The sequence below is a fragment of the Caloenas nicobarica genome, chromosome 2 (genome assembly GCF_036013445.1).
Source record: "Caloenas nicobarica isolate bCalNic1 chromosome 2, bCalNic1.hap1, whole genome shotgun sequence".
Classification (NCBI taxonomy): Eukaryota; Metazoa; Chordata; class Aves; order Columbiformes; family Columbidae; genus Caloenas; species Caloenas nicobarica.
The window spans coordinates 10,149,599-10,164,117 of record NC_088246.1 but is presented as its reverse complement, the minus strand read 5'-3'; the positions used below and the strand labels follow the sequence as shown (position 1 = coordinate 10,164,117).

Sequence of the window (14,519 nt, the reverse complement as noted above, 5' to 3'; positions counted from 1 at the left end):
CCCAAGCTTTCGTTCAGCTCCTTTGAACCTTCCTATACCCACAGAGGATGTTTTTAGGAAAGAAACTCCACTTTGGGTGATGCACAAGTAGATGTGACAATCCTGCTCTAACTTCACGGGAAGAAACTCAGTTTCTGAGCATATATCTGACTGCAAATTAATGGCAGCCAAAAAAAAGGTATTGCTCACTGACTATAGACACTGTGGCTAAAGGTCCACCTAGCTTCAGTCTACAGAGGAAACAAAATCCACAACTCCTTAGCTGTTTCACTTTCATGTTTAATAACCACCTTCTCAAAAAAAAAAAAAAAAAAAAAAAAAAAAAAAAAAAGAGTCCAGAGTCTAGACTATTTATAAACCATTTTACAAAACGGAACTAAATGCTGCACATTACTACCCAGTCTGGAATTTTATGATGACAACTTCGAGCTCTTCCTCTGGCTCCTACCTGTGGTGCATTTTGCTGCCCTTCTGCAACCAGACATCACTTCAATTTTTATTATTTTTTCCCCCCACTCCTCAAAGCACTTTAAGTCCAGATATTTTAAGCACCAATTTGACATGACTGACCCAAAACATCACTATACTTGATGCGTATAAATTTGGGGCAGGTTTCAACATTGCAAGCTTTTGGAATTTCTGATAAAATGCTTACCTGTTATTACCCTTTCTTTACTTAGTAAACATTTTTAATTAAAGTCAATGTATGCAGCCTATTAAGCTAAGGGTTAAAAGCATTTTAAATAAAAAGTGCGTGTACAGCAAAGGTAAACTACTACATAACTTCGACAGTTCAATTATTCCAGTCAATTAGTCAATTTTATCTGCATTTCTCCATCATGGCTTCTTTCTTTAAAGAGAAATATAGGATGGAGTCATCAATACAGAGGGCATTTAGAACTCACAAGCCTGCCATTTAAGTAAATGAAAAAGCACAAATAAACATGACCATATGTGATTCAGCAGTACTTTCATGCTAATTGGCTTTAACCCATATGGAGTCAAGAGGGATTAAACAGGTCATGTGCACATTGTTACGTGCTTGTTTTCACACATTCATGTTGACTGCACTTTTTTTAGCCTGGTTTCATGTGAAAAGGAGGTTTACACAACACACTGTGACATCTTTCCTCACCATCTTGCCTCCAACACGCTTTTTGAGCTAACCAGCTGAATTTTAACTTTGACAGAGAATAGGAGATTCAAAAAATATGAAGTTTTGCTAAAGTTTTCAACTGGACAGAGAAATTCCTTTAGTGATTAGATTACAGAAAGAGCAAGGACAGCTCAGTTATCTGCTCTGTCCACCAGCCAGCAAAATGAGGGCGCGTAGCTGCTCCACACCAGCCACAGTGGGGGCTCCTTATCCACCAACTGCCCAGAGCAAGGCAAGTAATGAAACACAGGAACTGGTGCTATTACGGGAAGAAAGACAAGGGAGAGAGCTCAAGATATGGTATGTACGGGGGCAAGGAGACCAGCAGACTAGGAGCATGGGGGAGAATCTGGAATTAATAAACGTGGCACAGGTCTCATAGTGGAAAACATGCAGGGTATAGCTGTCAAGAACCATGTAGGGCAATGGAAGAAAATGGGGATATTTATTTATACTCATAAATATAGGAGTATATTTAATATTTTTTTTAATTTATATTTAATACATTTAATTTTGTATTATTATTATATATTATATATTATTATATAATATAATATATAATTATATATTAATATTTATAATATTATATATTTATAATATTATATTATATAATATTTATATATAATATATAATATTATGTATATTTATAATAATATAATATTATAATATTATATGTTATTATAATAAATATTGTATATATAATTATATATATAAATATATATATATAATTATAATTAAATATAAAAATATTTAATACATTTATACAGTCCTAAAATTACACTGGGCCCTTTGAAGGCAACCAGGAGGCTGATGTGGCCCCCCAGTGAAAATGAACTTGACATGTCTGGTCCAGATATTTTTGAGTAATTCAAGGAGTTAAATTTCTGCCTTATCTAATTAAAGACAATATTTATAAACAGCAATTAATACTTATGGTCCCTAAGGCTTATTTGTTACAGTTTGATATATAATTAAGAAGTTTATTTATAGCATACAATAAAAGCAAACCCCCAATGCTTTAGATCTTCTGCAACTTCATTTTGTACCTTATGCAACTGCCTTTTATACATATTAATACGTATATTTTTAACACATAGCATTTGTCCACCTCATCATTTCCCCTCATCAACGCCAGCATAAGCTTGAAATACATGAAATAGTCTGCAGACATACACACACGTATACAAATATATTTTTTAAAAAAATATGTGAAACATAATTATGAAAGGTTGCCTTGATTTCAGCTATCAGTAAGACTTTTATACAAAATACTCCATGGAGCTCTACGAAAGGTAGATTTTCTTTGTACCAGGCAAACTGTTATTTTGACTTAGTAAATCAAAAATTGCATAGACAGTATCTTACCATCCAAAGTAGATTGCAATGGTCCTATTCTTCCCATTCTCCTGACTCTCCAGACGTGTCTAGCAGATGGCACATACAGCTGCGTAACCTAATCAATTAACAGTATTTTACAGTTAAGTATTATCTAATTACATACTACAATTTACTATTAGATAGCAAATACATAAAATTGTCATATCCAAGAGTACGTCTGAATGCCTAAGTATCTTCATTTCTAATCCCTCCTCCTTGTGCTTTAAAGCTAAGCTGCAATATTAATAACAATATAATATAAAGTCCATGTATCATTTAAAAATACCATGCAATGTTACATTAAATTCTGGTATTTAAGATGCCAGAGAAGTTAAGTTTGAATTTTGAGATGTCAAATAAATTCTCTTGACTTTGTCTTGAGGATCAGGTTAGCATCACAGTTTAAGACTTCTACTACTTTCTCTAAGGTGTGTAGGTACTGTTTTCTAAGAACTATAAAGAACTGTCACTCAGAAATTGAAATCTTGGACATAAGGCAAGCAACTGTGTAATCATCAACAATAACCAGAAGAGTTCTCTGTTAACTATTCCATGCAAAACTTCCCGCTGTTAAGACATCTAATAGTACAAGGTAACCTGAGGTGTAACAAGCTGCTTCTGATCCAAGTTTCCAATGATTCAAATAACGTACTTGCACATCCATATCAGTGTTTTCTTTTGCATGTACATACGTGCTTTCAAAGCTCAAACAATGTCATTTTTTTCAAATGCTCTTAGGAAAAAAGTAATTTCTAGGTGAGGTAAGTACAGAAAACACTCTGGAATTTTCTTTTATTTTGGAAGAGAATTTTGAGGGGTTTTTTTCCTCACTATCAAGCAATTCTTTTATTTAGCATTTTTACTATAAGAAGTACTTAAAATAACTAGAAAATAAAATGCAACAAAATGCTACAAGATACTCAGTTCTCCGCTGTAAATGCAGATGACTTACACTGTCGCACTGTAGAGTGGGTTCTACTTTATGGAGTGGAAATGAGATTTAACATAAAAGTTTCTTAACAGATGCAAGACTTTTACATTAGAGAAAAGCAGCATTCCTCCAGGTTTTAAACCACACTAAATCTGTGCAATGTCAACATCATTGATTCTGTCAGGAATCAAGCATTTTACCATTGAAACTTTGGCACCTGTAAGGCTATGTGGAAAAGGATTTTATTCTTACCTTATCTGCTTTAATGTTTTCTTGTTCTGAGAGCCAGTGATTTGGTGGGCAGAAATTTCTCCTTGTATCTCTAGATTTCAACATTTTCACTAAGTTTGTGATGACCTGGGTGTTAGAAACACATACAGTCAACCTACATTTAGCACTGTGAATGAAACTGTATAATCCAGAAGCAAAAACTTAAGAAAATCTTTCAGTAACGTATGAAGTTATTACTTATTTTTAACTTACAAAAACTTGCTCTTAAATACCTTAGAATGTAAGTGTGGCTCACCTGTAAGTCCTCAAAAAAGCGGCTTATTATCCAAAACTTAAGAACTAGGGCTACCTAGGAATAGGTAATCCTAGAACCCTGCACATCTGAAAAGTTGCATGCCAGTCCAGGGAAGCTTAAACAAGTCTTTACTGGCATTAAATTACTTATTTAAAGAGTGTTAACACCTAACCAGGTAATTTATACAACTGTCATTTACATGGATTTTTTTTTTTTGCTAATATAGGTTTTCAGAAACTAAACATGTGAATAGATCTATGTGTCAGAAGAGAAAGCTATACAGCTACTCTTTGCCACCTCTTATTTCAAACCTGAGATTCTGAATAACTTGGTTAACTTGTACGTTTTCGTTGTCCACAAGAAGGAAGATTCTTAAATTTCTGTGCATCGTTTTTCAAGGAAAATGCTCCACAGAAGAATGGAATTTAGCTTTCCATCTCAAGACAAAGGTCCCTGTATCACTCCACACTAGGCAAATCTGAGAGATCAACTAATTAACAGTGGGTATTTGTGCCTATAATCAATAAATGTAACTAACTAGCCAGCACAAGCTCATGTGATGTGCTTCATAATGGCCAAACTGTACAAAAGCCAACATCAACTTCAGAAAGTAAAGAAAGGGCAGAACCACTACATTTGCAGCAAAACATAACAGCGAAAGTTACATCTCTAAAGTACTACTTCTTGTTTCTGCAGTAACAAACCATAGCATTTCCAACTAAAGATGTCTCAGAGAAATCGTAAGTATCTGCTGATGATATCACCTGACTAAATACAGAGGTGATTATCCATGTGAAAAAATCAATGCTGATATTTTCACAGGTAAAGGTCTACATCTGAAAAGACACTACAGGCTCCTTTTCTTGTCAATGTGTATCTTGTTAACATTCTCAAAGCTGCCAAGAGAAAAAAAAATACCTTCTCATCAAGAAGTAGCTACCGATTTATCAAATTAACTGTACCCCCAAGGTTCTTGTCTCTACTAAAGCAGATCCAGTGTGATTCGCTCAGTTGTTTATACTGTCCAGTAAACCCTGTTAAAGGATCCAACATACCCGATTCAGAAAGTAAAACCACTCCTGAGATGGGCCTAGCCCAAACATGCCTGAAGGTGGATTACAAAATAATCATGGTAAGAAGCACAAAAAGCCCCGACGGTCCTAAAAATATACCTGTGGAGTGGTTGGTTGTAATTCTCATTTAATATGCACATATATACTGTATTATCTTAACGTTCTTTACAAACTAGAAAATGTTAGGTAAAAGCCCTTCAGCGTGTTAAGTTAGTAAGCCTTTTCCTAACAGAGGGTATAAGCATTTACTTGAAACCCACCTGGTAACAGTGATTTAACAAATTTTTGCTTATCAACTGAACCATAGTGGGTGACGATGCGTACGCCTGTACTTCACCCAACAACAAGCACATTAGCTTAAACCACTATGTTTAATTCACTTTTATTTACAAGGAATTCACATGAGGAAAGGTAATTCTGTCATTATTATATACACGCAGTCAGAAAATGAGAAAACTCTATAGATAACTAGTTTACGCATATCTTTATAACAAAATTGGGAGGCTAAGAAAACTGGCTATCATGGTCACTAGGGTGTCTTCGTAATTTTAATATTTTTCTTGGCAGTTTCCTCCAATCCAGACAACAAAAGAAAAAAATGTAGAGATATTAAGCTAACAGCTAGTTCATCTCAGCGCAATTGTCGTACTTGGTTGTATGCCTTCTCTCCAAAGCAGAACCAACTTAGGCCAACACTACATAAAACATAATTAAGTGGAATCAATAGAATATTAAATTACTAACCTAAAAGACATTATCACTGCTACAATGAACAGCCATCTGTTTTTCAACTTAGAACTACAGCACTTGAAAAATGAATAGGAAAAAAAACATACACAAAGCTTTTCTGAAGTAATCTCGCTAAAAGACAGTCTTAATGGGCAGGTGTCAAGAGTAACAAAGAGTTTAATGGGCCTTCTAAAGGATTCTGTGTCTAGATACTACACAAAAGACCTTTTAAGATCCAGTTTGTAAAGTAAGGTCTTGAATAAAGACAGAACAAAGAGGAATGCTATTAAGGGAACTGTCTGATTACGCAGGAATTTTCATCACCTTGCCCTTATAAAATTCAGTGCAGGTTAGATGAGTCACTGAAGCTCTGTGGTCCCATTACCACTATACTTAACAGGTAAAAAAACAAAACAAAACAAAAAAACCCAAACAAACAAACAAACAAAAAAAACAACACGGAAAAAATTATCCAAATGAAGACCATGCTAATAAAATATTTTACAAGTAGTTAAAGAATCCTTAAACGAAGGTACCTTAAAGGGTACTGAGAATACTAGCCATCTAAACTCGGGACTCCTCTGTGAATTTTTTTTAAAGTATGTATTTTATTCAAAGGAAAGATCCACTTCAATAAATAATATCAAAATGGAGATTTCTTTCCCATAAAGCGCCAAATGCAAGTAAAATCCAAAACCAAAAATTCAGCAAAAGTAGCAACTTCATTTCACAGGATTAACTCAAGATAATGAAATAATTCTTTTACTTGACAAAACCCATTTTCATGCACTCATAATTTAAGTCCTTCTACGGAACCTGTAACCATTGACTATTCAATATTATGCCAAGCCAAAACAGGGGGATTCTGCTGAGTAAAGACATTTTCACGTGTACATCTTCCATTACAAAGACCTCTATTCTGCTAGCAAATAAGCACATCATTGTCAGCCGTCTCACTGTTTTCACATTTACCATTACCTTGCAGAAGTAAAGTCTGTATTTGTGTGCATATATATGCAGGAATGTATTTCATTAGACACCAATGCCGTGGAAAATACGCAAAACAAATGTGAGAAATTAAAAGAAAAAATAAAAGAAATTAAAAGCATAGATGATAGGGAAGGAATGTGCCTTTTTGTCTGCATACAGCTTACAAAAGCTTTTGAAAAGCTCACATATTTGACATTGTGTAAAAGAAATACAACTATTTTCTACTTGAACACCTTAAATTTATGAGGAACTACTTTAGCTTTGTTTTAATGACTTGGAAGAAGAAATTGCTGTCTGCTCACTGCTCACTATTCTGAAGCTGCCCTCAGGAAAGACTGAGTGCTGCATACAGTAGTCTTGATATGAACTTTGCTTGTGATGAATTTTTATCTGTAGCAACATGATTCTGAAGGAGTAAGCAGCGGCTCTGTTGTTAGCTACTTTTTTTTGGTAGAAGCAGAGCCTTTGAGATACCCTCGAGATTTACATTTGTAATTCAGCTCTTTGGAAGACAAGTCTGGCTCCTGAAAACACTAAGAGTACAAAGTGAGACAGAGTAACTTGGGATTTTACAGCTTTCTGAATGACAGCAAAATGTGATCAAATTCACCTGAAACACAAGGCACTTATGAAAACATCGATTAAATATGATGAACTAAAGAGAAGAAATAGAAGATGGCATGATAGAAACCGCATACATATAAAATACCCCTAGTACACCATCCTTCTTAGAAAAATAGACATATTGGGGTTTTCACTTGTGACCTTTAAATCGAAAGTTTATTTGGCAATTTAAAGACACGTAATTAAATTAAATCGTGCAAACATATATTAGATCAATCCGTGCAAATTACAAATTCAGTGCTGCATTAGGACTGTATTCAATGCAATCAAAACATTATCAGTTACTCTCAGTGCTATTACTGCTTATGCTCATAAGTGAAATGTGTTGTAAAATCAGGCAGAATAGGCTGGATAGAGGCTATCTTAGACTTGTAGAATGAATAAGCATTCCTTAATTAGCCCATCAGGTTAAGTGCAAGCCTTAATGGGCCTTTCCTAAAGTCTAGCATGACATCTTTCTCCAAACATGGCCAAGAAGAAAGTTCCATTAGCAATATTAATACAAGCTTAGTTGATCATTTTCATTCAATTAACTTCTTTCAATTAAATAGATAGCTTGACAAAAGCAGTGATAAAAGACCTGAAGGGACAGCTGATGACTCGAACTGAACATTAGTGTGCGAGAGGTCGCCAGTATTAAACAGACTGTAAATCTAGCATTCAATTTGGAAAATGCATTTCTTCTGCTCCCACTTCTTTAATGAGCAATTTTAGCTGACTAGATGTGTTTGCTGCAGAATTTTCATGACAAGTCAAGCACTCCTTTTTTTCGGCAACAGTTCTATTAGGTTTTTCCTGCCAACATTTTCAGCTTCTCTTAACTCATGTCTTATGTAGGACGCCACGGATAAAACTAGCAGAAATACATTGGTAGATATCCAGAAAGAACATACATTAAGTTTACATTTGCTAGCCAGATTCACCATCCCATTACTATTGCAGCAAACCCAAAACGAGTAGTACCAACAAAACCAGTGCATCCTGGTACCAGTTTAGTGAAGCCTCTAATGCAGAAGTACTTGAGTAGTCCTATGATTCAGTTAGAATTTCACACCTACATAAAGTGGTAATGGCATGTTTAAGTATCTTGCTGGATGGGAGTCCAAGTTAAAACCAATATTCTATACAGTAGCTTTTTTATAAGCAGGATAAGCTGGAAAATTAAGAGTCACCAAAAGAAAAAAAAAAAATTGCTACTGTTCTCAGAATTTAATTACCCAAAGCTTAGCATATATGCCAAAAAGCAACCTTCCCAAATCCATATTCCTTGTAGCTGTTAAAAGTACAATTAGAGGGGGGGAAAAAAAAAAAAATAGGTGATCTCATATCTTCAGCAGAAGCCTGAAAATTTTATTTAAATATGTTCTGAAATTTGACACAATTTACCTTGAATAACTGAATCCACCTTTTTTGTTCTGTCTGTATACATTGCTGCATTTCTGTATTTTTTGTTACTCCAACACTTCTAAATGCTGCAATATATTCCTCACGAACCTCTGGTTTTGTTTCTGGGTAGGCCAGCTTTATGATTCCTAAACATGCGTCCCGAAGGCATCGTGATAATATTACAAGCTCTTCTAGTGTAAAAGGCATCATTGATGATTGTCTTTGACCTACAACTACAGAAAACACAAGTTTCAGTTTCTTTAAATGACTTTTTCTTTAGCATTTTGTTATAAGAAAAACACTTATTTCATTGCAACTTTAATATTCACACACAAAATCTAAAGGTAGAGAAAAGAAACATCACTCAAAAAGAGAATGGCTAAGCATTTATAAAGGCAATCAGGGCTTGTAATTGTTTGCAGTCACCATGATTTTAACGACAATATTCTCTTATTCTCTTTTATGATTGATTCCTGCTATATTCAATTTTTACATTAGGCTACAGATTCAGCCCAGAACTTCACTTGCTTCACTAACTCATTAAAAATTATCATGATTAAGAACCTGTAAAGCTAGGGTTCCCAAGGTGCAATCCATCATTTTTTTTTCTCTTCTTTCTAAATGCAGTCACCACAAAAGAGCCCGCTGACAGCTGAGTGCTCAAGGGACTATCAGCAAGGCAGTCCAGAAGAGCCTTCCCCACAGATGTCAGCAAATCATCGCCCGGGGAACTCCACAGCCTCACACAAAAACATTTTGCAAAATGCTGCTACTCAGTATGCTTGAAACTCACCTTCTATTGGATCACCAAAGAATTCATTATCATGAATAGAAATAAGTGAATGACTAAACAAAGAACTAAAAAGGTAGAAGAGAGGGATAATTCGACTAGAGTCTTCTAAAGACATCGGAGAGCCTCTTGAAATCACTTGAAGGAGTGGCACCATAGACCTTAAAATATAAAATGCTAAATTAATGACACGGTTACTTAATTAAATACTCTGAAAACAGTATTAGCTTCAGCGTTCTTGTAAAAATATTTAGCAGCAGTTCCTACGGCAAAATAAGGAGGGCACTCTCACTTAAATAACTACTATTTCCCATTCTTGCAACATAAGGTTACTTTTTCTAAGTTCTTGTCACAGTAGTATCTCAGTATCTTGATGATTTATATAAACTTTAGCATCAACTATTATAGACTGCAGATACTTTCTGCTTTAGAACAGTGACACAAAACAAAGAGGGTAACTAATCCACGTGTCAGCACAGAACAAATCTGTAGGTCCAAATCCTGCGTTGCTGGGAACATGCTCCTGCCACCATCGACTTCTGGACTAGTCAAAGCGTAAGAGCTAAATCTCACATACTTGGGATGGAGTACTCGGAGCTTCAGTGTTTGTTTCATTAATGCTAATAAGCACTCCAAAAACTACAAAAACATCCACCTTATTTTAAATAAAGATTTAATTCCTTTACCTGTAATTATTGGAACTGTCCAGTTCCCAAGATTTTGCTCAGTTTTGTGATATCATAGGAGCTAAGTAACTGTTATTTTGCTTTCAGTCATCTTCCACAAGCACTGTCATACCACCAATTGTCTCATTCTCTTTTCAGTAGATATGCTCTATTTTAACAAAGCCTCCGTTTCAGAAATAGTGTCATACATACCCTGTAATCATTCGTGTAGTCATTGAAGATATCAAATACCAAAGATGCCTCAGGAATCTGGCATTAAAGGCTAAACTATAAAGAAGCCTGCAAGAAGAAGTCCAAATAAATTGTGTCTTCCAAAATACTGTATTCACAAAACACAATGCTTCTATAAGAACTTTTCTGTCAAGCATTTCTCAAACATTAACAATTCAAATTTTTTTTTTTCAGGTTCTTATTCTAATAAAATCTAGTGAAAGCCCCAAAGGTGAAAAACAAGATATAAATTCTTTTACCTAAAATACACAGTTTTCATTAACTCAGCAACAAAACACGCTACATAGACGCAAGTTTCCCATATTCTACAACATTAAACACACATTAAATAAAAATATCATACACTCTGAGTTATTTATCTGGGATTTTTAAAAATTCTAATATAGAAAACCATCCCAAGTAGTTAACAGGTCACTTCAGAGAAGTGTTCACTTTTGTGAAAAGCAGATTAAAACACCCTAAAGTTAATTTATGCTAGAAGTAACTATTGATTTTAAATTATGTAGCAATTTTATGGGTATGTTTCTGCATGGCAGAAATAAACAGAACATCATCAACAGAACAATGTCTGTCAGAACAGCCACCCATACACATACACTAATCCACCATCTGTAGACGGAAAATGATTTATACACCTGTAAAAATAAATGTGTATGTTCACAAATCAGTTACATACATGACCGTAATTATGGTGTGATGAACTTTTTATAGAAATGAGAAACAAAAAGCTTCCTGGAATTAAAAGGTCTCCCCCAGCCTATTTTTTAAACGCTGCAGGAAGCAACATAGGTGACAAAGATAATTTGAAGCAATTTATGCCTTCTAGCAAACCAAATAGGATTTGACCTGACTAAACTGCCATTTTTTTGATCCTGAAGGACTACGTTCAGTGAGTTATTCTAAATGCTACTTTCCTATGTCTCCTAATTACTATTAGAATAAATAAGGTAAAACAGATACTCAAGTCCACATCTCCTCTCAGAGGTCAGTAGCCTCGTAATATCTAAATTCCCTGTGACCACGCATACAAGAGGTTGGAGGCTGGGAAACGGGAACAGGGATGGTAGACCAGAAGTACTGCTGCCTGAAAAAACACTATTTATTACAGACCACAGGGATAAATTAAAATTCACCAGATGGCAAAAGGGAAAGAAGCACACATTTCATTAAGGAAAAAAGTAAAATACAAGTAAGCACTTAAAAACATTTGAAAATGGCTTAAGCGGCAATTGATTTTAGAACATTCGAAAAAAAAAAAACCACACACACAAGCAAACCTACGCGCCCACTCACAAACAAACGCTGCCCAGTGCCATGTGCCTCTGGGTGCTCCCTCGCTGGCCCGTCCCCAACTCAGGCTCTGGGGTCACACGCGTCCAGCGAGCCAGTCGCACAGCCCAGGAACTGCGCGAGGACAATGGTGGCTTAGGAAGGGCCCAACTCTTCATCAAACAGAAAGGATCGAGTTTCACAGGTACGGGGACTTTTGGAAATAGAATGAGGGATGCAGAAGGGAAAAATGAAATACAAGCAACCGCTGGTTTGTGGTGCGTCTTTGCTGAAATATCACCTCTCTTCTTTCAAAAACTTTGAATTTTAAATACATAGATTAGTACCTTTAAAAAGAGTTGGGAGCTTCACGTCTTCCAGAGAAGCTGGATGTTGCTGATCATTACTAAGTTTGAGTCAAATCTGAGGCAAATGCAGCTAGTGCCAGTTTAAGATATGTTTCATTGTAAAATTAAGTTCTACTTTAAATACGTGGAAATTTGGTGGGGGGGGGGGGGGGGGGGGGCGGCGGAACCACAAAACAAAACACACCACCTGAGTTTGATACATGGGAATTTTACTTCTTTCTAAAGTCACATTATTTTGACATTTGAGTGAAAATTATGCATTATCCTGTAAGGAAGTGCTTATTATATCTAGCTAAGTTAGCATAAGGATTTGTATTTCCATGTTTAGATATCTGAATGATAGCTCAGATGTCTTGGTTTCTGAAATGAGAAATTTCCTCAGTGACCTTCAGTTTTCAGTCTCATATTTGAAATGAAAAGTAATTTGGCACAGTGCCGTTAGGTCTCATAGGTCTTCCAAGTAAAAACTTGTTAATTTTACAATCATCCCTGGAAATTATGTAATAGTTTTAGCAGAAATGAACAAACATTATGGACACTGAACCTATCATAGTGTAATTCATTTTTTCATTCTAGCAATATTCAGCAATAATGAAGGGAAAAAGAGGACAAACCTTAAGAGCTTATAATAATAACCTTTCTCTAAGTTTTAGCCATTTTTATTCCATATCCGCGATTCAGACAGTCAATTGTAGCAACTGCTATATTTCATGGCCCGACTCCAGAAATGCTGAATGTATTCAACTTTCACATTGCCCTTCCCTGAAAATCTGGTTAAATACAAAAACGCAAATTTGGTAGAAGATGTTATCATACAGCCTATTTTATCAATACGAAGTACCTGTGAAATATGAAGCGGATTAATTCATCAATTCTAAAGTTTCCATACTGTTACCAGAAACTGCACGAAACATGAAACTGCAAACTAAACACAGAGGGGTGAATTACGCTTTGCGTTACAAAAATGTTACATCACTAGATTCACCTGGAATATAATCCATTGCAAAAGGAATGACAGCAGAAACAACCTACTAGCCTCCAAGTATAGAAACTGTCTTTCAAACTAGAAGATAACAATTGTAACAAAAAAAACCTACAATGCACGGATGATGTTGGAAACGTTGCACATCTCTGCAAAAGTTCAAGAAATTGGCTGTACTAAAAAGCTTAAAAATCTTTGGTTTCACACTGAAAAAAAAAGGCAAAACATGAAAAAGCCTAAAAACCCCCCCTAAAAAGTAAAAAATTGAAACTTTGAGAATCAAAATAGGTCAAAATCTACCTCATTTGGCCTTTTTCTTTGGCAGAGAAAACATGTGCATCTGCTAAAAACCAGCATTTCCAGATAGAACTACATTAAAATGACACAGCACAAGATAATAATTCCTGATAAACTGCAGAACATTACAGGGATAGCTTATATCCCCTGAAGACAAAGCATTATCAGTCCGCAAAGTTCAGAGATCAGTTAATGTAAAGCCTCAGTGTCCATACAAGTCTCGATCACTTTTTCCTTTAAAGAAAAAAAAAAAAAATTGCCACATACAAACACTAGAAATCAAAAAATATAATATATAATTTCTCTTTATGTAGATTTTTATAAACTAAGGCAGGGGTTTAATTTTCAATATTTGTACTACTCTAAAAACAAAGTAGCTAAATTTTATACCCCGAGTTTTTACCCTTCCTATCTGGGGGTTCTGCGTATTCTTGAAAATCTCACTGCATCCTGCCAACTTCTTTATTATGAGATCATTACACATAGTTTTATATAATGGATTCATTAATAGATTTTCTGTAAAGTTCAGTATTCGGATTTAGCCCTGTAGTTTGAAAGAAGAACCACTTGCCAACTACCAGAAAGGATAAGCTCCTTTCAAGTGGAAAAATGCACATTGTATCAGTCACAGGCTATGACAGAGTTAAATTCACTCCAGCGGTTTGTTAATTATCTATTTTAATCATACCAAATTAAATTATCTTCTCCCAAAAGTAAGTACATAACAATCATTTATTTAGAACCCTGCTTCTCTCCCTAGGTATCTAATTGTCCACAAAGGCCACATGATTTATGTGTACTTGCCAGAATGGTATTTTGGGCACCTCTGGTTTAAAAAAAAAGCGTCAAATTCCTCCTGCGCAATGGGACAGATTAAATGACCCATTAAGCTTAATTTAGCTGAGGCACCGCTACAAGTTAATTAGTTAAAGGCAAGATTTTCAGTCTAGGTCATAAATTGGGCCCAGTTTCCCACTGAGACCATTTAAGTTAATGAAGAGAATACACTAGAATGAGAGGAGCTCATACAGTCTGCGAAAGGTCACGGCTGCCAGGGCAGCGGATTTTGACACTTGAGAACTGCAAGGTGTCACAGGTACGAGC

At 35.3% G+C, this 14,519-nt stretch overlaps 1 protein-coding gene across 2 annotated transcripts in view; it reads right to left on the bottom strand.

The window, feature by feature from the left end:
* UBE3C (ubiquitin protein ligase E3C) overlaps nt 1–14,519 on the bottom strand; it is an 81,030-nt gene that overhangs the window by 40,661 nt on the left and 25,850 nt on the right. Inside the window, exons 11-15 of one of the 2 annotated variants that reach the window (XM_065628421.1) lie at nt 10,461–10,547; nt 9,586–9,743; nt 8,793–9,025; nt 3,717–3,821; nt 2,522–2,609 (exon numbers count right to left, since the gene is read on the bottom strand). In XM_065628421.1, coding sequence (XP_065484493.1) covers nt 2,522–2,609; nt 3,717–3,821; nt 8,793–9,025; nt 9,586–9,743; nt 10,461–10,547 — 671 coding nt within the window. The remainder of the gene's footprint in view (nt 1–2,521; nt 2,610–3,716; nt 3,822–8,792; nt 9,026–9,585; nt 9,744–10,460; nt 10,548–14,519) is intronic. The other variant, XM_065628422.1, reaches the window with a different exon arrangement.